At 31.5% G+C, this 26809-nt stretch overlaps 2 protein-coding genes across 2 annotated transcripts in view; one reads left to right on the forward strand and one right to left on the reverse strand.

Moving 5' to 3' along the window:
- LOC127727931 (DIS3-like exonuclease 1) overlaps nucleotides 1-4969 on the forward strand; it is a 36935-nt gene extending 31966 nt beyond the window's left edge. The window contains exons 18-23 of the mRNA XM_052235093.1: nucleotides 303-452; nucleotides 2325-2429; nucleotides 2940-3082; nucleotides 3460-3631; nucleotides 4139-4270; nucleotides 4766-4969. Of these exons, the coding sequence (XP_052091053.1) occupies nucleotides 303-452; nucleotides 2325-2429; nucleotides 2940-3082; nucleotides 3460-3631; nucleotides 4139-4270; nucleotides 4766-4927 (864 nt within the window). The 3' untranslated portion in view covers nucleotides 4928-4969. The remainder of the gene's footprint in view (nucleotides 1-302; nucleotides 453-2324; nucleotides 2430-2939; nucleotides 3083-3459; nucleotides 3632-4138; nucleotides 4271-4765) is intronic.
- A 4339-nt stretch (nucleotides 4970-9308) lies between these two features.
- Nucleotides 9309-25082, reverse strand: LOC127728037 (transmembrane protein 59-like). The gene is made up of 6 exons (XM_052235208.1): nucleotides 24918-25082; nucleotides 20161-20266; nucleotides 18802-18899; nucleotides 15876-16077; nucleotides 13754-14046; nucleotides 9309-13032 (listed from the first exon to the last, which is right to left on the reverse strand). Exons 1-6 carry the CDS (start codon nucleotides 25065-25067, stop codon nucleotides 12901-12903), a joined length of 981 nt encoding a protein of 326 aa, XP_052091168.1. The 5' UTR covers nucleotides 25068-25082; the 3' UTR covers nucleotides 9309-12900.
- Between the last annotated feature and the right edge of the window lie 1727 nt (nucleotides 25083-26809).

Consider the following 26809-nt stretch of genomic DNA (forward strand, 5'->3'; position numbering starts at 1 on the left):
GTATGAACATTCCACCATCTAAAATTCCCAGAAATAGCTTTTTATCATGAAATATTATTCGCCTATTTTCAAGTATTATTAATTCTTTAAAAAGCATTTTTTTTCAATACTGTATGAAGAAATTACACACAATCTGATTCAAATAAATCTTTCTCTTTGCTCTGTTAGATTTGTTTGTCACTGTGCACGACCAAAAACAAATATAATGGAGCAAAATGAAAAGATCTTCATTTGATCAGATTGGACATTATTAGTAGATTATGAATATATTTAAATGTAGAACAAATATACCTATTTTCCAGTTATTGAGAACATTAGCTACACAGGCCATGTCCAATGCAGCTTACTTCTCAACAGGATCTTTGTCTAATAATCAGTTCTTCCATTATGGTCTTGCTTTAGACCTCTATACACATTTTACATCACCAATCAGAAGATATGCAGATGTCATTGTGAGTATAACATTTAGTGTGTTCAACCGGTAAAAAAGTTCACTTTTCTTTTCAGTATTTAGTGAAACCTGTTCAAACTGTCAGAACTTTGTGTCTTGTTTGGTTTTCACAGGTGTTTGGATTGTAGAGGTAAACAGAAGTGGACATTTTCAAATTATTTTTACACTGGCTAATGACTGATACAAGGTGGCACAACAGACAACAATATTTTTTCATATTAACTTTAATGTAAAGGAGTAGGTCCAGTAAGACCCCTTTTTGGCCCCAAAATATAGCAGTTTTACAAAATTGTTAAACTGTGAACTATTAGCTATTTATTGGAAAGTAGAATATTTCTGTTACATAAATATGGGCTGTTTTTGACAATACAATGCACATATATCGGATACTAGCATCATTAAGTCATGTTAAATTACTGAAAACTTCACAATTTTAGCATTTGAGCTAAATTTTACACGGTTTCCGTCTCAAATGAAAGTGGCCGCATTTGTGTTCATTCTTGATATTTAAATGTAAGTTGTATTTAATGATAATACATAACATATATATAAAGGTTGAGAGTGAACACGGATGCGGCCACTTTCATTTTTGACAAAAACCTATGAAAAGTGACATATTATGGCAAATTTGATAAATTTTTCATATTTAAGCTTGAATTTTAGCGTCTTTAATGACTAAACCAGTTCAAATCGTTCACATAAACTAATTAAATCGACTGAAGTAGACACTTAAGTGTTTAAAAAGTGTCAAAAATCTTTCATCAGATGAACCTGAATTGGCCCTTACCGGACCTACTCCTTTAAATATCAAAATGATATTTCATAAATGAAGAAAAAAATTCAATTTTTAATTAAGAGAAATAATCCTTTAATGTGGTCTGACGTGTAGCAAGTTTGCTTTTTATTTAGATGTCTTCAGTCATTGAAATTATTTGTTAACTTTGATCTAAGAAGCAACTATTCTTATCAATAGAAAAAAATTGTGCAACTGAGTTACAAATCTTAAATGTCAGTATATATCATGTCCCATCCTGGTAGGACCTTAATTTTCTGTGTCTGCATCCTCTTCTGATTCAATAAAAATTCACGAACCATGAAAGTCTTAAGAAAAAAACAAATGGCTGATTTATACTACAACAATGAATATAAACAACAAATATGACAGACAGCCATATAGGACAACTACTTGATTACATGTTCATGGCATGGGACAGGCACATTAAGAATCTGGCAGATTAGATATGTTTCCGAGAGCTCAACCTATTCCAAACCTGTGACTGTGGCATAACATCACAACATAAAAACAAACTGTAAACATCAGTTGGAAAGGGCTTAACATCAGATCCATACTTAGCATAAAAGTACACATCTAAGAGTTCACAGTGTTTCTGAAAGCTAGTCAAAAGACTAACTTCAGCTTATAAACAAACCATGTTCTCCCTGACTTATGTCTTTTGTTTAGTGATTCAAAAAAGTGAATTTCCTGTGAATCAAATAACATTATAAAATGCACCAAAGATTTAACGCAAAAATATTTGTGATGGATAAAATTTCTCTTCTTTATTTATATGACACACTATTTTTCGAGTGCATAATTGAATTAAAGGAGATGTTGAATAAACATTACTGAGACAGCAACCCAACAAAATTCCAGTAAGAATATACTTCTAGAGGTCAAAAAACGGTCTTGCCATATGTTTTTATATAACGCAACATTTTTTTATACTTTTAGAGATAAAATGAAGGTAAATAATTTGAAAACAGCTATGATTGAATATTATTTTCTTGACATCTGTGTGTTTTTATGAGATTTTGTTTATTATTTTTATTCTTTGTTGAAAGATGCTAAGATAGAAATATTCTGTATTTTCAGGTTCACAGACAATTGATGGCTGCAGTTGAAGCAGCTGACAAGCTAGAGATACCTGGAAACAAAGAATTGAGTGAATTGAGTGATCATATCAATCAAAAACACAGGGTAAATAAAATAGTTTCAGTTTTGATTATTTTCACTATTGTAATGGTATAGTAATGGAATTTTCTTTTACAGATTTCAATAGTTTATATCATATAATTAACCACACATTGTCTCAGAATAAAAATTTATTTATTTGAGACTAAGAAACAGGTAGAAATGTGATGCTGGTTGACCATTTGTATTATGTTTTGTCCCCAAATATAAATGAATTTTATTTCCAAGGCAGTGTATGGTTATTCCCTTAAAAAACTAAATATTTTAGTTGAAAATTGTGAAATTTGGACTTGAAGTTGGTGATGTAAAAATTCCATTTCCCTGTATTCCTATGAAACATCATAAATATAATTCTACAAGAAACATTTTGTTCACATCACAAACAAGGCTTTATACGGTCAGTGACTATATCACAAATATTTTTAGTCATTACTATTTGACTGTACAAATAGCATGGTTGCAGTATACTTTATTTACCATATACCGAAAGATAAGATGATATATGAAATATTGTAGGCCTCACAGTATGCTCAGAGAGATTCACAAGAACTGTTCCAATGTCTCTATTTTAAAGGCAAAGATTCCAATGATGAGAGTTGTATTGTGGATGCAGTCATCTTTCAGCTGAGGAATAATGGTGTTTATGTATTTATTCCTAGGTAACTCAGTTATATGTTTTGTTTAATTCATCAAAGTTCTGGGATAAGTATTTTACTACTGTAGTTATACTAACAGTTGAAATTTTCTACTGGAGTTGTACAGACTTGTGATTTATGTTTGGCTTATTATCTCCCCTTGTTAACATACATGTATATATCAATAGTGAATTTGCTCAATTTTTTTGCAATTTTTCTTATAAGAAAGAAATGCATGTTACCTTTGACATTTTAATTTATTTGAAAGTATTCCTATTTTAATGGAATAAGTTTTGTTGTAAATAGCTATCACTTATGTATTTTATCTGAGCACACAATCTGTCTGTTATACTTCTATTTACAAGTAAACATAATTTTACCATCTGATTTATGCTTTTAAGGTATGGAATTAAAGGACCTGTTTATCTGAGGAGTAAAGATGGACAAGTGATACATGTGCAACCTGGGGCTGAACCAGAGTGGACAGGAGGCACTATACAGAGAACTGACCACTCCATAATTGTCAACAATATGTATGATTCCCAGACTTATACATTACTTGACCATATCACTGTAAGTCTGTGTGAACATGGAGCACATTACAGAATAATGTCCATTTAATAGACCTCCTGGCCAAGTTAGCTGTTGTGACTACTTGATGGCAATCATTATTGTTAATATATAGCTTTTCATCTTCTCTTAGATAACTAGGCTAATTTTCACAAAGGAATAATATATGGAAGTTCCTTTATTTTATCCTGAATTCTGAAACTAGACATTAGAGCAAAGAGCAATTTGGGCTTGATCCTAAATGTCATATGTCTCATATAAAAGCATGCAATACCATTCTTTTAATTTCCATAAGCTCATAGATCAATCCCATAACCTCTCACACTCAAGGGTTCTATGTTTGTACAGTTTTACTTTATTTTTCAAAATTGTATAAAACTGAAAGTGATATGTTTCTATCGAGCTGTTGGTGGTACTTTGTCCTTTTTACTTTCTAGTTAAATTTATTAATGCAAGTAAGCAGCATGTAACTCAACTTATAACTTGCACTGTTTTTGCTATAAATTACAGGTGAGAATATCATTAAAGGATTCCAGAGCTCACTCACTTTCTGTCAGACTGGAGTTATTGTATAACACACCACACATATCAGTTTCTCAACAGGATGAAATGGCCAAAAAACAGAAAGCAGCTATCATTAAGGTAGGAAGAAAACAGAAAACATACATGTTTTCATCAATAAACTTATGTACCTATTCATTTCAATTTATGAGAATTTGGCCACTTATATACAGTCTTTTATGCTTTCAACATCATGTGAGTTTATTATTATTGTCATATGTACAATATAAAGCATGGCTTCTGTAATTACTCTTTTGATTTTTTTTAAAATATTTGTCAGTATACTTTTAGTTGGCATGAATATAACTGACCATTAAGTACAGGTCAAGTTTATTTTTTTCTTTGGGGTACCTACTAATTTTCAGTTATTTCCCTTGCAAATTGGGAAATTAAAATATTGATGGATGACAAATTTATGCTTGCACGAGAAATGACATAATTAAGTTCCAATTAGTAAATTGCTTATTGTTAAGAGTTCTATTTTCTTTGAATTGCTTATGTCATTTCCTAAAAGTTTTTCTGTCACACCATTCCTCTTTCATGTTGTACTGTAAGAAAATATTTCTTTTTTAACAGGAAGTATCTGAAGCAGCAGAAGAAAGTCGCTTAGCCATAATGTCACATGACCTTGGAGCAAATTTTGATAAATTGAAAGAAGAATATGGACAGACATCTGCCAAACACAGTTTATATCATATGTTTGAATCTTTTAAGGAAACAGCCTTAAAAACTTCATGACCAATATTAATAAATGGAAATAAATATATTTTTTATGCTAAATTGTTTTTCCTTTTTTGTCGAGCAGAGCAAAATTGTTTTAAATTTGATGATACCGGTAGGTTAAAAGTTCATTCCATTAAGTAATCAGTATTAGTACCGTAACACTGGTGATTAAATTATCTCTCTTTCCTCAACATATGCAAATAGTTTCAAGGCACATATTAACAGTGAAGTAGTGAACACAATACTTGTTTGAGGAATTAACCTTTCATGATTAACTAAACACCTAAGGTACGGAAAGCCAAAAATACATTAAACAAAACCACATTTATGTTTATGGGTTTCAAGTTTGTCCACCATTATAGAAAATGAATCATTTTTCTTTAAATGTAATAGTAATTAGGTTCATTGACCACATAGTTTTTTTTCAGTTTCTGTAAGTACAATAAAATGCTTCGCTGGGCGCAGCTTGATACGACAGCAGAGGTCGAACCCTGAACAGTTGGGGCAAGTATGGACACAACATTCAAGCTTGATACAGCTCTGAATTTGGATTGTGATTAAATATTTGACACAGCATAGGTTTCTGACACAGAAAGAATGTGGCCTAAGAACTTGAATTTTTTTAATTTACCTATTATGGTCCAATGTCCAAAATCAAAATACATGGTTAGATTCAGCATATCAAAGAACCCCATATATTCAATTTTTGTTGAAATCAAACAAATTTTAATTTTGGACCCCAATTTGGACCAACTTGAAAACTGGGCCAAAAATCTAAAATCTCAATACATATCAAAGAACCCCAAGAATTCAATTTTTGTTAAAATCAAACTAAGTTTAATTTTGGACCCTTTGGACCTTAATGTAGACCAATTTAAAAAAACAGGACCCAAAATTAAAAATCTAAATACACGGTTAGATTTGGCATATCAAAGAACCCCAATAATTCAATTTTTGATGAAATCAAACGAAGTTTAATTTTGGACCCTTTTGACCTCAATATGAACCAATTTGATAGCGGGGTCCACAAATAAAAAATCTAAATACATGGTTAGATTCAGCATATCAAAGAACCCCATATATTCAATTTTTGTTGAAATCAAACAAAGTTTGATTTTGGACCTTAATTTGGACCAACTTGAAAACTGGGCCAAAAATCAAAAATCAAAATACATGGTTAGATTCAGCATATCAAAGAACCCCATATATTCAATTTTTGTTGAAATCAAAAAAAGTTTAATTTTGGACCCCAACTTGGACCAACTTGAAAACTGGGCCCATAATCAAAAATCTAAACACATGTTTAGATTCAGCATATCAAAGAACCCTAAGAATTCAATTTTTGTTAAAATCAAACTAAATTTAATTTTGGACCCCAATTTGGACCAACTTGAAAACTGGGCCAAAAATCTAAAATCTAAATACATGTTTAGATTCAGCATATCAAAGAACCCCATATATTCAATTTTTGTTGAAATCAAACAAAGTTTAATTTTGGACCCCAATTTGGACCAACTTGAAAACTGGGCCAAAAATCTAAAATCTAAATACATGTTTAGATTCAGCATATCAAAGAACCCCATATATTCAATTTTTGTTGAAATCAAACAAAGTTTAATTTTGGACCCTAATTTGGACTAACTTGAAAACTGGGCCAAAAATCTAAAATCTAAATACATGTTAAGATTCAGCATATCAAAGAACCCTAAGAATTCAATTTTTGTTAAAATCAAACTAAATTTAATTTTGGACCCCAATTTGGACCAACTAGAAAACTGGGCCAAAAATCTAAAATCTAAATACATGTTTAGATTCAGCATATCAAAGAACCCCATATATTCAATTTTTGTTGAAATCAAAAAAAATTTAATTTTGGACCCCAACTTGGACCAACTTGAAAACTGGGCCCATAATCAAAAATCTAAACACATGTTTAGATTCAGCATATCAAAGAACCCCAAGAATTCAATTTTTGTTAAAATCAAACTAAGTTTAATTTTGGACCCTTTGGACCTTAATGTAGACCAATTTAAAAAACAGGACCCAAAATTAAAAATCTAAATACACGGTTAGATTTGGCATATCAAAGAACCCCAATAATTCAATTTTTGATGAAATCAAACGAAGTTTAATTTTGGACCCTTTTGACCTCAATATGAACCAATTTGATAGCGGGGTCCTCAAATAAAAAATCTAAATACATGGTTAGATTCAGCATATCAAAGAACCCCATATATTCAATTTTTGTTGAAATCAAACAAAGTTTGATTTTGGACCTTAATTTGGACCAACTTGAAAACTGGGCCAAAAATCAAAAATCAAAATACATGGTTAGATTCAGCATCAAGGGAGATAATTTCAATGATGTATTTGATTATCTCCCTTACACTGCTTTAAATTATGTTTTGTACTACAGTATTTGTCCATTAACCAGGACAACCTTGTTTTTCCCCCTTTTTTGCCCCTAATTCCTAAACGGTTTGAGCCATAACCCCCCAAAGCAAATCCTAACCATCCCTTTGTGGTATGGAAACTTGTAGTATAATTTCAGAGAGATCCATACATCGTTCCACAGTTATTGTCTGGAAACTAGAAAATGCTTATTTTTTTGCCCCTTTTTGGCCCCTAATTCCTTAACTGTTGGTACCATAACCCCCAAAATCAATCCCCACCTTCCTTTTGTGGTATTGAACCTTATGGTAAAATTTCATAGAGATCCATTCACTTAAACTAAAGTTAGAGTGCGAAAAACCAATGTGTCTTCAGACGACGACGCCGGACAACGACGACGACACCAACGTCATACCAATATACGACCGCAAAAATTTTTTGCGGTCGTATAAAAACTTGGTCAACTGAATTTGGTTTATAGAATCATTGTAAGGTATATTTTTCTGTCAAACTGTGTTTAACTGTCCTTGTTTAGTGATCAATGTACAGGTATTAACTATATTTGGCTTAAAGAATGATTGCAAGGTGTACATGTTCATTTGACAAATTTCAAATTACCTTGGCCCTGACCTCATTTGCATGATTCAGAAAATGATGTTAAGTTGGCCTGACTACATTAATTTTCAGTTACTGGTCCTATAATTAACAGGTCATCTGTATTATTTTATCCCACTCTAAAAGTGGGGGCTATCTGGCAATCACCTTTTCCATTCATTCATCCAGCCATAAAATTCATCCCACAATAAATGGGGAATGTGTCCATGGGACACAGATGATGCCCCCGCTTGCATATCATATATAGTTATAAAGGGACATAACTGAAGAATGGTAAAAGTGACGCTACCCAAATTTGTACTTGATCTGAATTTTGTGGTAATAAGCATTGTGTATAAGTTTCATGACATTTGGTTGAGGCAAACAAGTTAGAGAACAGAAGCGAAAAATTCAGCAATTTTTCAATTTGTACAGGGGCATAACTCTTAGAACAGTAAAAGCGACACCTCCAAAATTCAAACTTGATCTGTATTTTGTGGTAATATGCATTATGTATAAGTTTCATAACATTATAACATTTGATTGAGGCAAAATAAAGTTTGAGAACGGAAACGAAAAATTCAGCAACTTTTCTATTCGTAAAGGGCATAACTCTAAAACGGTTAAAGTGACACCAAAAGTTCAAGCTTGATCTGTGTTTTGTGGTAATAAGCATTGTGTATAAGTTTCATAACATTTGGTTGAGGTAAACTAAAGTTAGAGAACGGAAACCAACCTTGGGACTTACAGACGGATGGACGTACAGTGACGGACGAGGGTAAAACTTAATGCCCCCTCCGCTTTGGCGGGGGCACAAAAATTGACGTCACTCTTTTCTCAGAAAATATGTGTTAGCACTTTTTACCTGTCAGATACCCTTCTTCCTGATTGCGGATACTTTGAATTTTTGCAATATGTTGAATGAACATTTTTCGTCAAATTTTTCTCAGAAACTCTTGAACAGAATGATTTCATTTTTGGTCAGCACTTCAACAGTGATGAGTTGTAATGTGTATGCACTTTTCAGGTATGTCAGACACCTACTTCCACTTTTCTGAAAATTTGAATTACAATTGGGGGTATGCTTCACACGACAACAGATGCATTCTTGTGGTTATATATAATAATTGCAAGTTGCACCATTACATGTCCTTGAACAGAGTTCAGAATATCTGACATTGACTGCATTTTCTTGATTCATTGGTCAACATTAAGTTCTTGTGGTTAGATTAATACCAGTAATAAGTTAACTATATTTTATCTGTAGAATTATTGTAAGTTTTATATGTCCTACTGACTTATGTTTGGCAGGCAGATATATTTCTGTAAGGTGATGTGTCATGTGCCATTATGACCAACAAAAAACTGTGACTGAAAACAGCATTAGATATAAAAAAAAAACGAAAAAATCCCCATTTGTATACATTTATTCTTTATATCCCACACATGTGTACATAAGCAGGTTTTCTACAAAGAATTTCAAAGATTTATATGCATGTTTACATTTTTTGTATCAATGAACATGTTATTTTCATGATCTCATTGAATAAGTTTTGTATTTTGATGCCAAAAGCAGAAATTAATATCTTCTATGGTATTAAAAGCTGAGATTTCTACTCCTGGACCAGATGCAGAAGTCTTATATTGTATCATGTTCTTCTTTATACAAAACTACCAGTTATGAAAATATAGCAGTACAAAATGTACATGATATTCATGGGAGGCATAAGTTAGACTACAACAAATTAACTATATCATGGCTCAGGGCATGAGATTTTTCATTCATCATTTCCCCAACATTACTTTAAAGTGTTTTAGTGCTCACAAATTCCATCAAAGCCTCCCATAAAAACATCACAAATTATACAGTATAGCTACAAAACAGTATTGCAGAATATATTTTATAGCAATTATACCATCTCAATTAATTGAGAAAAATAACATTTATAAAGCAATATAATTTATCATAAAAGAAACTATCTGAACAAGCAAATCCATTCATTTCATTCACACATGTTTAACCTCAATACTTCACATTCATACATAAACATTGAATATTATTATCATTCATTCTACATAATGTTTGGTTTGGTAAATTGTCCTTTCCATATCTGTCAGTAACACTTAACAGGGACCTGTTCAATAACCTAAATTTCCTCATACATTAATGCCTAAAATAAATCTTGTATAAAATGGACTTCTTTTCTGACACAATTTTTGTCTTCCACTGAAGTCCTTTGGAAGATTAACATCATTATCAACATTATTATTCACAAATATTTTTCACTTCTTCAGTTTTGTTTCTTGTTGTTCTTACCTTTTAAATTGGATGTTAAGGCAACCTTTAATTGAAAAGGACATTTTACAAAACCCATTTAAATTTATACACAATAGATATTACAAATGATCTCTATGTGATACAAAATACTGATGTAATTTTCACCATGTTTTTATCCCGTTTTTCACCACTCGTGGTAGAACTTGTGAGTGTTTTTACTCCTTAAAACACAATTATCTTTCTTACAACAATATCAAAGGCAAAAGAAAATTCACATCTATGATGTACAAAGGGTTTTCTTGAATACAAAAAGCAAACACTTTATAATTTCCATAAAAACTTAATATAATTCAATATCCAAATATGGTAGTTTCTTTTCTTATAGTTTAAATTTTTAACATAGAATCACTGTTATGTGGGATTTTCTGATTATTACCAATAATATGGCATGGGGCCTTGGTGGCCTAGTGGTCTAAGAAGTTCACCTACAGCAATCACTAGCCTGTCACCACTGAGGTTGCGAGTCCAAATCCAGCATGTGACTTCAATCTTAATTGACTAGGATTGCCAGTCTTTCTGCCCGAAGGTCTGTGGATTTCTCTGGGCAATACAAACTTGCTGCCACAATATATCCATTAGTGATGAAAGTGGTGTTAAACACCAACCAGCAATCAATATGGCATGCAATATATTACCCCATTTGAAATTATATAAACTTTCCTACGAATATCAAAAATAATTAATGCCTGTTATTTCTGTGTTTATAGTTGTAATTATGAAAATACCACCATGACATATGTTATACATGTATGTTGTACAAGTGTATGTCTTTGTCTACGAAAACCCTATACAACTGGTTCATAATCAGGGACTTCTCAACCCTTATCTAATTAATATTGTAATTTGATTACACAGTAAAAATCATTTTCCATTGAAAAAAAAACAAATACATACTATATTGATACACAATAATTCATAACTTTCAAGATCCAATCACACAAAACATTCTAGTATATTTTCATTCATAACTATATATTTTTACTTATTCAAGTGTTTAAAAACAATTACAAATTTGCTGAAAATTAATGTTCACAGAAAATATTTGTTTTCTTGAATCATTGTAGAGAATATGTATAGATATACCATGACTATATAATGGAATCTAATGGTATGGAATTTAATAATAATACAGAGATATTTTACAGGTTTTAAGAAAAGATCTTGCACATAAGCTTTCCCTATAACGAAAAAAAGTTAAATTGATACCTTTACTTACAATATTCAATGCATCACACATTCAACACCATGAATATAAAATTTGATATTTCCTGACAGTACGTCAGTTCATCTAAGTACTGGAGGATATAAATATGCATTAGAAACTTTCCATTAAAATATCTGTTTATTCACCAAAATCAGTTAATATATCACCAAATTGACCAAACCCTAAACATTTAATTAAAAAAAATCTATAATTTAACTTCAAAACATATAATGATATGAATTTGCTGATACCAAAGTTATAAAAATTGCATTAAATATTGAAATTTTCCCCATAAACACTATGAAAGTATAATAAAACAAATTAATAATAACAAACATAAACGAATTATCACATGCAAACAAAAATGGAATTCTATAAGAAAAAGTATGAAAACAATTCATATTTAATCTAAATGAAAACAGCACAAGTTCTATTATAAGTTAATTGTCGATAGAATTACAAGAAATATCATTCTAAAGGTCACAATCTAAAGGTCAAGTCAAGTATCTGGTGATCAATACATGATCTTCCAACATTGCTTTTTTCCGGAAAATATTGATGTCACAAAGCAAATATCTTCACATCACAATGTCCCAAGAGGCATTTTCACCAAAATTTCCCAGGTCAACCAGAGCAATTCATTCATAAAATCGAAAGTGGAATCTCGTCTTTTGTATATTTACAGTTCTAACTTCATTGTTTCAAACATAATTGATTTGATATAAGGATAAAAAGATGTAAAAATATTTGAGGTCCTGTTTATTTTTGGCAAACTGAAAAAAAAAATATTAAGCATGGGAACTCCCAAGATATTTGTATATTTTCTGAAAGGATATACATGTACATGCAAACATGGCTTCCATTTACTCTGACTTGACCTGAAGAGAGACTTACAATTCTCTTTTTTTCTGTTCTTTTTAATTAAGAAAGTAAAATATGAGTTATAATTGACTTTCAACAATCTTGTCAATCACTTTAATATCAATAAATGGGCTTATAACATAGTTGTCTTTTTTTGCTTTAAAGAAAAGTATATAAAAGTGTTCCAGTTGTATTTTGCGAAACATTATTATTTATATCTAGGGAACAACTCATCGTTAAGTTTAATAATCAGTAGACTTAAGAGTTTATGTGACTACTGTCACAAATTCAACCTTTTAAATATAATACATTTTATCATATTTGTCTTTTGCCAAACCACTGATGTACAAAAACAAATTGTAATGCCCATGTAGTGGTAAACAAAACTACAACAACAAATAAATATGAAGAGTACATACATCAAGTATGTTATGAAGAGTACATCAAGGTCAAGTATGTTTATTACATATTAAAAGCTAGAAATCCCACATGAATAGTATTCTCCCTTTCAAAAATACCGCTGAATATCTTAATGCATCTCAAATGCACATTTTAATTCATAATACTATGAGTCTATCTGATTGGGACTAAGTCACTGAATTATAATCTCTGAACTTTGACCTTTACAGGAAGTGGTCCAGCATCATCAGAGATAACCTGAGGATATGATATCTCCATTCCTAATGCCTTCATTTGTTTGATATGTTCAAGGTCACCATTAATACTAAGTCTCTGAAATTACATAACAAAATCAAGTACTAAGAATGAAAAGAGATGTCGTATTGCCTATACCAGTCCAAAAAATTAATGCTGTTCAAACTTTAATTTCCTTTCTAAACATATTTTTAAATTATAAATACCAACCAGTACAGATATTTAGACAAGTTAAAATAACACATATTTAGACCAGTTTTAATAGTGTCTGTCTGATTGGAGCTTATGAATTCATTGTTTATGTGATTCATTTCTTTCTCATAGTTCAAACCATAAGTTATGGATTTGTTTAAATTTTGTATCTTGTAAACTACAAATTTTATCTACTTTATTGATATGGTAAGAATCTTTGAAATGCAGCAATCTTTACAAAATTTTGGATGGATGCTTCGAAAATAAACCTTATTGCTATTTTAGAATCTTGAGATTTGAACTATTGATGCCATACAACAATCACTGTTGCAGGATTTTACAGGAATGATTGTGATGGCCAGCATTGGCGGTCAAATAGCGATAAGATGTATAAAAGTGATCACAACAGCCTTCTTAATGAAGAAAAAGGATAAAATTTTTAAATATTCAGTTGAAAATCATGTAGTTTTTATCATCAGCTGAACGTAGATATTCCTAAAAACACAGCTTAAATTTTCTATATGTTGTTCTGCACACATTTTGGTTGATTTTATGAAAATATCCAAAACAAATGGCTGTTACAGTTCTTTATACTATAAATGCGTACCTGATTATTTCCATGGACTCTCTGGTCAGGGGCGGTCACCATTGCAGTCAGACATAGCCAAATCATCATCATGGCGGACATAAACAATAACATGCTCAGAAACACACGGGACAAACCAGTCTTCTTTGATACACATGTCAACCAGTCATTAGAAGCAGTGTTGTCACCATTAACATTGTATGCAAACTGTGTTCCGTCTTCTCTTGGCATTATCTGAGACCTTTTAATCACAGGTGTTGCAGATCTGTCAACTTCCTCCAAGTTTGTTTCCAAATAATGAGCTGTGTTGTAATCTATTGTGGTAAATAAAAGTGTCAAATAAGACGATTTATTGTATATTCTGGTAGCATATATTTTACATTTTTCTTATGTTTTAATACAAGGAAGAAAAAAATAATAAAATGTAATACTACTCTTTGTATTATCTAAACTAAAATTGTTATTGTAGAGATGTATCTTGTTTGATATGCAGAAGATAACAATTAATACAATTTTATGGTCAGTGGGATATGTGTTTCTGTATTGAAACTGGGATACATCAGCATACCAAATATATATTGTCTGTCATTAGCAATTTTTCATAAACACATCACATTCAAAACAAATGTATAAAATGATGAACCTAATAAGATAAATGGGGAACGTGTCCATGGGACACAGATGATGCCCACACTTGCATATAATATTATAAAGGAACATAACTCAACAACAGTAAAAGTGACGCTACCCAAATTCATCCTTGGTCTGATTTTTGTGGTAATTAGCATTGTGTATAAGTTTCATAACATTTGATTGAGGCAAACTTAAGTTTGAGAAGGGAAACGAAAAATTCAGCAATTTTTCTATTTGTAAAGGGACATAACTCTAGAACGGTATAGTGACACCACCAATTTTCGAACTTTATCTGTGTTTTTTGGTAATAACCATTGTGTATAAGTTTCATAACATTTGGTTGAGGCAAACTTTAGTTAGAGAATGGAAATGAACAAGTGAATCTGTGAGCTACTGCTCACTAATGATACCCCCACCCTTCTAAAAGTATAAGGTAAACAGGAAGTTGTTGAGTGATGAATCTGAAAACGCATCACACAGTATAGCTGACTCATATAAACCCTGAGACCAAATTTCAGAAATCCTTGTAATGTAGTCCCTGAGAAAGATGCAACAAATAATATTCATGAGACGGACGGACGAACTGAGGGATGGACGGATTGACTGACGGATGGACGGACGGAGGTAAAGCAGTATAGGGGGTATAAAAATTCAGCAATTTTTCCATTTGTAAAGGGCATAACTCTAGAACGGTAAAAGTGACACCACCAATTTTCGTACTTGATCTGTGTTTTGTGGTAATAAGCATTGTGTATAAGTTTCATAACATTTGGTTGAGGCAAACTAAAGTTAGAAAATGGAAACGAAAAATTCAGCAATTTTTCCATTTGTAAAGGGACACCACTCTAGTAAGGTAAAAGTGACGCCACCAAAATTCAAACTTGATCCGAACAGACGTACAGACGGACAAGGGTAAAACTTAATGCCCCCTCTGCTACGGTGAGACAAAAATTTAATAGTAGGTGTTGATGCTACCCCAATCATCTATGTTTTGTTGCCTGTGAAATTTGTCACAAGAGAGACAACTGACTCAAGGGGGCCGGAATCATTTAACTGACAGATGTGGAAATGGAAATCTATGTTATATCACTGCCAACCATTATGCCTCTCAATCAAGATGGAATTGGGACTGTAGTCTCTTAACTAATTAACTTATAAAGTTAGAAAACGATTTGCATTTGTAATTTCAAAGGAGAACAAGCATGACGAAAAAAAGTGTGGAAAACTGATTGTTTGAGTGAATTTTTTAAGTCCAAGGACCATAACTCTGCACAAAATCATCAGACCGGAAAAAAAAGTGTGGAAAACTGATTTGCCGGACAGACAGATGGAATGAAACCTTAAGTCCCCTCGACTTCGTCGGTAGGGGACTAAAAAGATTTAAAAACTGTCCTGTAAAAGTCTTCTAGTATGCCACTCCATCAACATGAATTATAGATTATCTATGACTTTTCTCAAGAGGGAGTTTATCAACTTAATGGCAAAGTGAGATCAAATTACTTCAACATACCATCATCAGTTTCAATTGAATCAAATTCTGGTGTAAACTGTGGCTCTGACTTTACTACAATCACTGACCCATCACCTGACCTCATGTAGAATGACCACCTGACAGACAAACCATTCAAAACTTTGTCTACCATATTACTGTACATGTTATGTACATACATGAAAGGATTTATAAACTGAATGTTCATCATATCCATTGGATCCTGAAAAAAGATATCATATAATTTCTTCAAACAGAAGTTCAGAATACATAGGTCTTTGTTTAAATCTTTTTCTTTCATATATTTAAATAGTGTCTTAATGCAAAACAAATAAAACAAGAATATATCTCTGTGTACTAACATGTTGCATTCCAAACATGTGTATGTACTAACAAAAAGACACATATAAATGTATCATAAATATAAAAATTTGTAAGGGGTTCTGCAGAACCCAGTGTCTCACCTGCTATTGCTGCTGTCAGTGTAAAAGTGTAATGTTGACTTAAAGAGTGAGTCCATTTATCAGCAAAATACAGAATTTAAAAAAAAAATCAAACTTTTTCTTTAGATGCTATTTCATGGTCTTGAAGATACGCTTCTGTCCAAGTTTCATAATAATTGGCCCGAGAACACAGTTATTTCGCAGTGCATTTCTTTTAGACAAAAAAAGCAAATTAAAAAAATCCCACCTGTTCTATCCAAAAAAGATTTTTACAGTGTAGTTTACTACTTTTGGGACAAATTATAGAAAAATAAATGTGGATAGTGTCCACATGTGGACACAGATGATGCCCCCGCTTGCATGTCATATAGTTATAAAGGGACATAACTGAAGAACGGTAAAAGTGACGATACCCAGATTTGATCTTGATCTGAGTTTTGTGGTAATAAGCATTGTGTGTAAGTCTCATAACATTTGGTTGAGGCTAACTTTAGAGAACAGAAACTCAAAATTCGGCAATTTTTCTATTTGTAAACACGCATAACTCTAGAACGGTTGTGTATAAGTTTAATAACATTTGGTTGAGACAAACTAAAGTTAGAGAACAGAAATGAAATATTCAGCAATTTTTAATGTTTATAAAGGGACACAACTCAAGAATGGTAAAAGTGTTGCCACCAAATTTCGTACTTAATCTGTATTATGTAGTAATAAGCATTGTGTATAAGTTTCATATCATTTGGTTGAAGCACTAAAGTTATAAAACAGAAACAAAAAATTTGTACTTGATCTTAGTTTTGTGGTAATGAATATTGTGTATACATGTAGGTTTCATAATGTTTGGTTTGGGCAAACTTAAGTTACAGAATGGAAACTAAAAATTTTACAATCTTTCGAGTTATAAAGGGGCATCTAACTCAATAATGGTTAAAGTGACACTACCCAAATTCAACTTGATCTGTGTTTTATCAGTAGAAGTCAAAATTAAACATTGCATTGTATAAAGCATTGAATGTAGTTGATTCAATTATAATCATGGACAAAGGAAGATAACTCCAATTTTAATAAAAATTACTTGATATTTAGAAGAAAATAAAAATTTTGCAATTTTTCCATTTATAAAGAGGCATAACTCTAGAACGGTTAAAGTGACGCCACCAAAATTCATACTTGATCTGTGTTTTGTGATAATAAGCATTGTTTATACGTTTCATAACATTTAGTTGAGGCAAACTAAAGTTAGAGAATGGAAACGATAAATTCAGCAATTTTCCATTTGTAAAGGGGCATAACTCTAGAACGGTAAAAGTGACGCCACCAAAATTCAAACTTGATCTGTGTTTTGTGGTACTAAGCATTGTGTATAAGTTTCATAACATTTGGTTGAGGCAAACTAAAGTTAGAGAACGGAAACCAATTTTGGGACGTACGTACGTACAGACGGACAAGGGTAAAACTTAATGCCCCCTCCGCTACGGCGACGGCGGGGGCATAATTATAGAAAAATCTTTAGGCTCTAACTCAAAATATGGATAATTTTATGTGACGGGGGTCTGTAATTCAGTTTGACAGCCTCAGACATACTAATTTTTTACCTTTTCAAACTGGACCAAATCACTATTTTACCTAAAAATTCATGCCCAAATTTTTTTACATCTAATTTCATCCCACTTCTTACTATTTTATGCATAAAATTTGCAAGTTATACACTGTCCACACTAGGGACTCTGTTTGTAGACAACGAAAAATCAAAGGACGATAACTGTGTCCCTGGACCAATTCATGAAGGTTTACAAATTTATCATGTCAAAAAAGTTTAATCCCAGACTGTCTTTAAATGTTAACTGTAAAAAACTAAGTCTATTTATCAGTAAAATCCAGAAAAATGAAAATAAATATTTTCAAAATTTTGCTCTGAATACTGTCTTTTGGTCATAAACAAGCTTATGTCCAAATTTCCTAGTATTCATTGAAGGTTTGACAAAGTTATTGATGACTGAAAAACTTTAACTTCAGACTAAATTTGAATGTGAACTGTAAAAAAACTAAAGTCCATTTATCAGTAAAATACAGAAAAAAGAACATAAATATTTTCAAAATTTTGCTCTGGAGGATACTGTATTTTGGTCATAAACAAGCTTTTGTCCAAATTTCCTAAATTTCCATGAAGGTTTGACAAAGTTATTGATGTCTAAAATAACTTTAACCACAGACTGAACCTAAATGTTGATGCCAACAACGACAGAATCTAGGCTAGCTATGTCTCGCTTCGCGACATAAATGTTGCAGGCTCAACAAAATGAATTTGAATGCATTTCTCAAATTTTCAACACACATGCAGGAAATTTTTTTAATTAACTTTATCTGCACAAAAATAATGTGGGAACATTTAAAAAAAAAAGAAAGAATGAAATTTGTTACATGAGAGACAACAGGCAGCAAAAATCAATTTGTCTTTATAACATAATACACAAAAAAAAGTGATAAACAATTATGAAATTTACCTCATCAAAATTAAATTTCTTCAACTGAGGAACTTGATTTTTACATCCAAATATACAGGTATTCTCTTCATCTGTTGTGTTATAGGCTTCTTCACATGCTAAAACAGTAAAAATAAATTATAACTCCTGCATGGGTTAATCACAGTATGATTATCACAAGTATAAAAATAAAATTATAGTTAACTTAATAGACTCATTCACAGTTTGAAACATGTGAAAAACTATTTTATATGTATTTTTCTGTTCTGTTGTGTCTATACTGAAATCATTATGAATTTCCTAACTGTTATATTTATCATGATGTGGTACTTAATTATCTAGTGATGTTTTATTTGTTGCTATGTTTTTGTTGTATATAATAACAATATAATGGTTATTTTTATTTCTGGATTATTTTTTTAATTCGTACCTTTTAGCTTTGAACCTATTGTGTTTCCAATGTTCATCATTAAAGGGTGAGAATAAAAGCCAGAATCCTTGTGAGTGGATGTTTTTGTATATTAGTGTTCTTGTCTATTAAAGACTTTAAGTGCAGATTGGCTCTATATTGAATTTATTCACAAATTGTTAAGACATGAAGTGATTTAGGGATTTACAACCTGTGTAGACACTCATCTATTTCTGAAGACATTTCCTTGACCCTTCGATGTCCTTTAGATTTCTTTGTGATGTTTGTTTGCTGACACTGTTCACTAACACCCTCTTAAATTTAAACTGAAATCCCTTCACGACAGACTACTTGTGGATCTTTCTTTTTTTTGCATAACTTGAAAAAAAAAACATTTTTTTTTTGTGTGTGTTATTTAGGGAATAAATCAGTCATCAACCTCTGAAATTTTTAGTCTGCACTTCAATGAAATATTTAATTATAATTTGTTAAGTGTTATCTTTATAAGAATTTCCCCTGACAACCGGCAATAGTTTTAAGTTGAGAAAAGGCCTAAAGGTACATAAAATGAGGCTTAATAGCTAGTAGATACGCTTGTCTTTTAAAATACAACTGTCATGTAAGGATCCTAATGATGCTATGGGGATAATTCTATCGGTTTTCAAGAGATAAATTGAGAGCGCACAATCCCTATAATGGCTTTCTTCTTCACCATTAAAAAAATGAGGTGGCATTATGGGGAGATAATTTTGACGAAGTAGAATCCTGACTGAATACAGAAGAAACAGAAAAATATATGTAAAGATGAGTGCATTTTTTTTGCAAATATTATGCAACAAAACAGAAGTGGTCATGTCTAATATCTAATCAGAAACACCATATTGCTCACCCATCTATAACATGTGCTACTAAATATACTACATTGCAATTATAGTAGAACATATATTCTATAGTTTACTTTCATTACTTACATGAGGTGCAACCTTTCATAGTCATATTAAGATTATCATGGTTATAAATAAATTCCATAATGGTGAAAAATCTACATCCTCTTTTACATACATCTACTAAATAGCTCTGAAATAGAAAAAAAGTACATATCTAGATATTCTTCCCCTTTTGAATTTACCTTGGAGTTTGGTATTTCTGTTATACTTTTTAAACTAATCCTACTGAGTCTTTGACTTTTGATGACATAAAAAATATAATGGATTTGATTTTTTTCACTAATTGTTTTACTATATAAAATTAGGTAATTGTTTTTCTCTAAAATTGAATTGTTTCACATTTTGCCATCCCAAGACCTTTTATAGCTAAGTAAGCTTTCTTTACGGTATAGGTTTTGCTCCTTGTTGAAGGCTGTAAGTTGACCTGTAGTAGTTCACATCTTTTACCTTTTGTCTTGGGAGGATAGTTGTCTCAATGGAAATTACACCACATCATGTTCATATTTTTATTTTCACATGAAAAATATGAATCTCAATTTATAATTATGTTCTTGTAAATTGGATTTATATATTTTTTTCTATAAAAAGTGTCTTGACTATATACTACAAAGGAAATAGTTAGGCAATGCACCAGGCCTATATATTTCAAAACAATATTAAATAAATTAAATGTATGTTTGTTTCTCTAATGAACCGTTATGTCACATCTGCTATTATTGCTATATTTATACATTAGATGTTGAAAAAATTCTTTGTAGTTTGAATAATAAATGCATGTACAAATTAATGACAACAAATATGTTTTCTTTTCACATTGTTAATTTTCTATTATTTTTAGATAAATATCATATGACCTTTACTGCAGTGAACATGATATATCAAATATAATTATTAAAGATGAATCCTGTGTTCCCAAAAGTCAAAAATAATGATTTTATGATCTATTTTATAATTTTACAGTATCTTTTAAAAAGTAAATGTTTGTTCTATTTATTTATAACAATGTAGATTAAATAAAATGCTCCACTGGGGCACAGCTTGATATGACCGCAGAGGTCGAACCCTGAACAGTTGGGGCAAGTATGGACACAACATTCAAGCTTGATACAGCTCTGAATTTAGATTGTGATTAAATATTTGACACAGCATAGGTTTCTGACACAGAATGAATGTGGTCTAAGAACTTAAAAATTTTTAATTTACCTATTCAAACCATATCATTATTATTTGCTTTTATATATAAATCAGAAATAAACAATTTAAAATAGAAAATTTTAAAGAAAAAAAAAATCCCCCCCCCAAATTTTTTGAACCCCCTTATGATTCATCACCCCCAAACTCAATAACAGCCTTCCCTTTGTGGTATGGTACCTTGCAGTACAATTTCAGAGAGATCCATACACTTGAACACAAGTTATTGTCTGGAAACTAGAAAAATGCTTGTTTTTTGGCCCCAAATTCCTAAACGTTTACGGCAATTACCCCCAAACTCAAACCCAGCTTTCCCTTTGTGATATGGAACCTTGTAGTACAATTTCATAAAGATCCATACACTTACACACAAGCTATTGTCCTGAAACTAGAAAAATGCTTGTTTTTTGCCCCTTTTTAGCCCCTTATTCCTAAAATTTGGAGGCAATTACCCCCAAAATCAATCCCAGCCTTCCCTTAGTGGTATGGTACCTTGCAGTACAATTTCAGAGAGATCCATACACTTGAACACAAGTTATTGTCTGGAAACTAGAAAAATGCTTTTTTTTTGCCCTTTTTCTGCCCCTTTTTCCTAAACGTTTTGGGCAATTACCCCTAATCTCAATTCCAGCTTTCCATTTGTGATATGGAACCTTGTACAGTAGTACAATTTCAGAAAGATCCATACACTTACACACAAGTTATTGTCATGAAACTAGAAAAATGCTTGTTTTTTGCCCCTTTTTTGGCCCCTAATTCCTAAAATTTGGAGGCAATTACCCCCAAAATCAATCCCAGCATTCCTTTTGTAACATGCAACCTTGTGATACAATGTCAGAGAGATCCATACACTAACACACAAGTTATGTCTAGAAGTTACAAAAATGCTTATTTTTGGCCCCTTTTTGGCCCCTAATTCCTTAACTATTGGTACCATAACCCCCAAAATCAATCCCAACCTTCCTTTTGTGGTATTGAACCTTGTGGTAAAATTTCATAGAGATCCATTCACTTAAACTAAAGTTAGAGTGTGAAAACCAATGTGTCTTCGGACGACGCCGGACGACGCCAGACGACGACGACGACGCCAACGTCATACCAATATACGACCACAAAAATTTTTTTGCGGTCGTATAAAAATGCTTATTTTTGGCCCCTAATTCCTTAACTGTTGGTACCATAACCCCCAAAATTATTCCCAACCTTCCTTTTGTGGTATTAAACATTATGGTACAATTTCATAGAGATCCATTCACTTAAACTAAAGTTAGAGTGCGAAAACCAATGTGTCTTCAGACGACGACGACGAAGAAGCCAATGTCATACCAATATACGACCGCAAAATTTTTTGAGGTCGTATAAAAATAGGTATTTAGAATTATAAAAGACAACAATGTGGCAAACTTACTTTTTTCGTTTGAAAGAATTTCAAATAAAAAGTATATTTATTTTAGTTGGAGAAAAAAATTGAAAGTGGCGAAAAATATATTGTTATGGCAAAAGAGGTGGTGAAAAAGAAAATTGACCCAGGGGAAACCCTGATTGGCAAGAAAAAAACATCCTTGAAAGAACTAAAATGTCTTCAAACTTTAAAGACTTTCCTTATGTCTAAAAGTTGTTCTTACATTATCAAGTTTATCTTTTAGATAATATGCTTTTAAGGGGCTAATAATCCTTCATTTAAAGCTTATGGCAATGCATTAATATAACAGACAGAATGGGATTAGTCTTTGTTATAAGGAAGTGACTGTATACAGATTTTACAATTGTTTACCCTGAAGTTTAAAAAAAACAATAATCTTTCAAATGTCAAATAAATGCTCCAAGTATTCTGACCTAAATCTGTAATTACACTTTAAATTATATATCTTAAGGTTAAACATGCTTAACAAATACATGTTGTGGATAAATGGTTTTTTTTAATAACCATGATAACAATAGTTTATAAATATTGTCAATATTCAAAAGACATTAATCATAATCATACAAGTAACATGTTTCTCTGCATTTTTCCTGAAGCACTTGCAATTGATTACAAGTTGATTGTTTCATATTAATTTAAACCAGTTTTTTTTATTATTTCATTTTTTTAAAGACATATTATTATGGTTGATTAAATGTACTATTAAGGCAAAGACAAATATACTTGTAGTAGTATATCTTTGAATGTCTCTGATTAAGGATACTATTATTTCAGAATTTTTAGGGATGTTCTTTTGGGCTTTAAATACATGTTACTCTTTTTCTTAGCAACAAAAAGTAGGTAGTTTGTGTGGTGAATTTAAGTAACATTTTATGTGTACAAGGACCAGTTTATGTCACTTATGAACCTAAAATGACACTATATTACAGAAATTTTATCTGAACATTAAGGTCATATTTTGAAATTGTATAGCAAGTAGGGAAGGTATGTCAAATCAACCAAACACATCATCATTTTAGCCATAAATTCCAAAAGATCTTCTTCCTTCTCTATAAAATCTGAACAAGTTTATCAAAATTTCATGTCACTTGAAATCAACAAGTTACTTTGTATTGAACATGTCAAATGAGAGAATACATTTGAAATATATAATTTTCATTTATTCTTTGATTGAAATTTGTAATCTAAAGGCAGCTCAGAAATTTCTGCCTGAAAACTGTAAGTTTTCCAAAATCTAGGTAGTTATACACATGATACAAACTACAAAGATTACGTCATGTCTCTGAATGATTATTTTCCCATAATGAGTAATTATGAGTTTAAAAAACACAATAGTGATCATAGGAAAAATAAGAGTCACTGTAATTAAGAACCCCACTGTTCAAATATGGACAGCACCTAGTAATAACTCTATTGTAAAATTGTGTTTATATTTGATAATATAGCCTAACTCATTTTAGTCCTTGCTTGGAACTCTATTAGTGGCAAAAGAAACTAATAATTTCCCTGTTTTAATCGGATCAAACAAAATATATTGTTTTACAAATGAAGTGAAAATATTTGTCTAAGATTACAGCAGCATGTCCTATTTAAGCAATGTTTGCCTTTTTGCATAAAATGCTAGGTGAAGGTAACTCGTCCTCAACCAGGATGCCTGTGACTAATAAATATTCATGTACATGCATGACATGGAATATTGGTATAAATACAAAAAGAAGGCATCAGAAAGAAGAAAAAGAGAAAGCAACAGAAAAAGAAAACGATGAGGCAACAGATGAACAAGTTGGAGCAGTTGCTTTATCGATTTATAATGACCCTGGGGAGGAAATTTGCTTCTATTAATTTGATGTCATTATCAACAAACTAAATAAGAAGAATATTTGTTTTTGTTATTATTAGGTCATCGTAAACAAACTGGTACCAACCGGTCATTGAATGTTCATTTTCTCATACAAAATACGATTGATCTCCTTAAAAATGTCAAAACTATATTGACTTCATTTAAGAGAAACAACTCTTTCAATATGCTTGCATGTCAGTTTTTATAACCTATTAATTTTACTTTCTTTTCTTTTCAGTGATAATTTGTGATGAATACCACAAATCAACAAACCGTGATAACTCCATTGTTCAAGGTTTATCAACATTTTAAAATTAAATTATCTACCTTTTCAAAAGTGTGTGGCGTGTATGTGTTTGAGCATTTGTCGGAACAAGTAGTGATATCATCTAAGACCCTATCAAATACTCCTGTCGCAGAAGCAATCGACAAGAATGTGAAAATAAACAAAAGTTCGTGTATCCTGATAGCCGCCATCTTGAACAGCTGGTTTATTTTGATCACGTGACAAAATAACAATCGATCGAGCACTCCGCGGTGATCAAATTCATGATCTATATCGATTTAATAATAATAACATTGTACCTCATCAGTCGAAATAAACGGAACATTACATGGTTTTTTGCTCTATTTTTTTTTTTTTTATAATATACATATTTACACATCAATATGATTATTATACAGTAATGCTGGTCTATGCAATCTACAGCAAGGATTTGTATATATAGTGAGATTATCATCAGGGACTCGGTTAGCAGATTAAAAGTTGTTAATCGATGTTTTTCAATATATTTCGTCTTTCCTGAAGATTTCTTTTACGTTATTAACGTATTTGAACTTGTTGATGTTTTTTTGTGCATTCAAGGTGGAATTTTAAGTGTAAAATGATACTCCAAAACTAAAGTCGATTTTTTTTAGCATAACCAGGAACATATATATTGAGATATACTGTTCCCAGGCATAACCAATGATTTGTATATTATACAAATCCTTGGTTTAACATATTGCACCGCTGTAAAGCCACAGAAATATTTTTGCTCTTTTCCCGTTTTTAATTGAATATATGAAATCTTAATTGAGATTTTTTTTTCTATAAACTGTATGACTGGCGTAAGAGCGGGATGGGGCAAATGGGACTATTGTCCGCTACAAAAGTGGAGGGCCAAAGTATGTTTTTGCCTCCCCCATTTTTTTTACACATATAAAATAATATTGATGATAAAAAAGTGAAAATGAAAGAGGGCACTTATTAACTTTGAATCTACACCATCATGATAGATTTTTTTTTGTCGCTTTCGAAAGTGTGTCTTATTTTTCAGTCTGCTCCTACGCAACTGCCGGGTTAATCATTATTTTTAAACATTTGTCGTAAATGGACCAATTGTTCTTCTTCTGTTCTTCAGTTTCAGAAAACCATCAACATACTGATGTTTACTTTCCGGCGCATACCTGGTATTTTTTTTCAAATTTATGTATATATAAATGCAGTTAAACATAGATTGTCAAATTTTTTGTATTCCATATTTTTGTATATTTGTTATATTATTCATTTTTACATTTTTTCTTTGTTTTTAGATTTTTCGTTTTTATATAGTTTTTCTAATATTTCATTTTTTATTTTTAGATAAAAGCATGATTGCCTGATTACTTCTGTTGCACAGGCGCTTGGCGGCATGGACCCCCTTTTCTTTCCCTTTTTTTTTAACTAAATAACACAAAGAGAAAACAGTCATGGCAGACTGCAACAAACGAAAACCACTATATTCTACAGGCAAAACTCTGGCTTTTGTCAGACACAAAAAGACTAAGGTGGGGTTAAACATGTTTTTGTGTCTGTCCTATGCCCGGAACCTCGTCAATTGCAAGGGTTGTCTTATTTCATATCTTTTGGTTTTTTTTATCTGTTTATTTTGAGAATTTGGTGTTTAAGGCTGACAGACTGCATCTAGTTAATATATTCGAAATGTTTATAGACTCGGGACGACTAATGTCATATTGACACTAGTTAGTCCTGTCTATTGTGGAAGACTGCATACATGTGTGATGCCCTCTAGATTTCATTCCGGTATTTTTATCGTTTAGTTGCTGTTTCATTAACCTGTGCCCCACAACTCCTTTGCTTTTTTAAATACATTATTGTCACGTAGCGCTCGACCCTCCATATAAAGCCAGGGTAAATGATATAACCTTAGAACAAACTGATGACTATGTTGAACGCA

The sequence above is a fragment of the Mytilus californianus genome, unplaced genomic scaffold (genome assembly GCF_021869535.1).
Source record: "Mytilus californianus isolate M0D057914Y unplaced genomic scaffold, xbMytCali1.0.p SCAF_1, whole genome shotgun sequence".
NCBI lineage: Eukaryota > Metazoa > Mollusca > Bivalvia > Mytilida > Mytilidae > Mytilus > Mytilus californianus.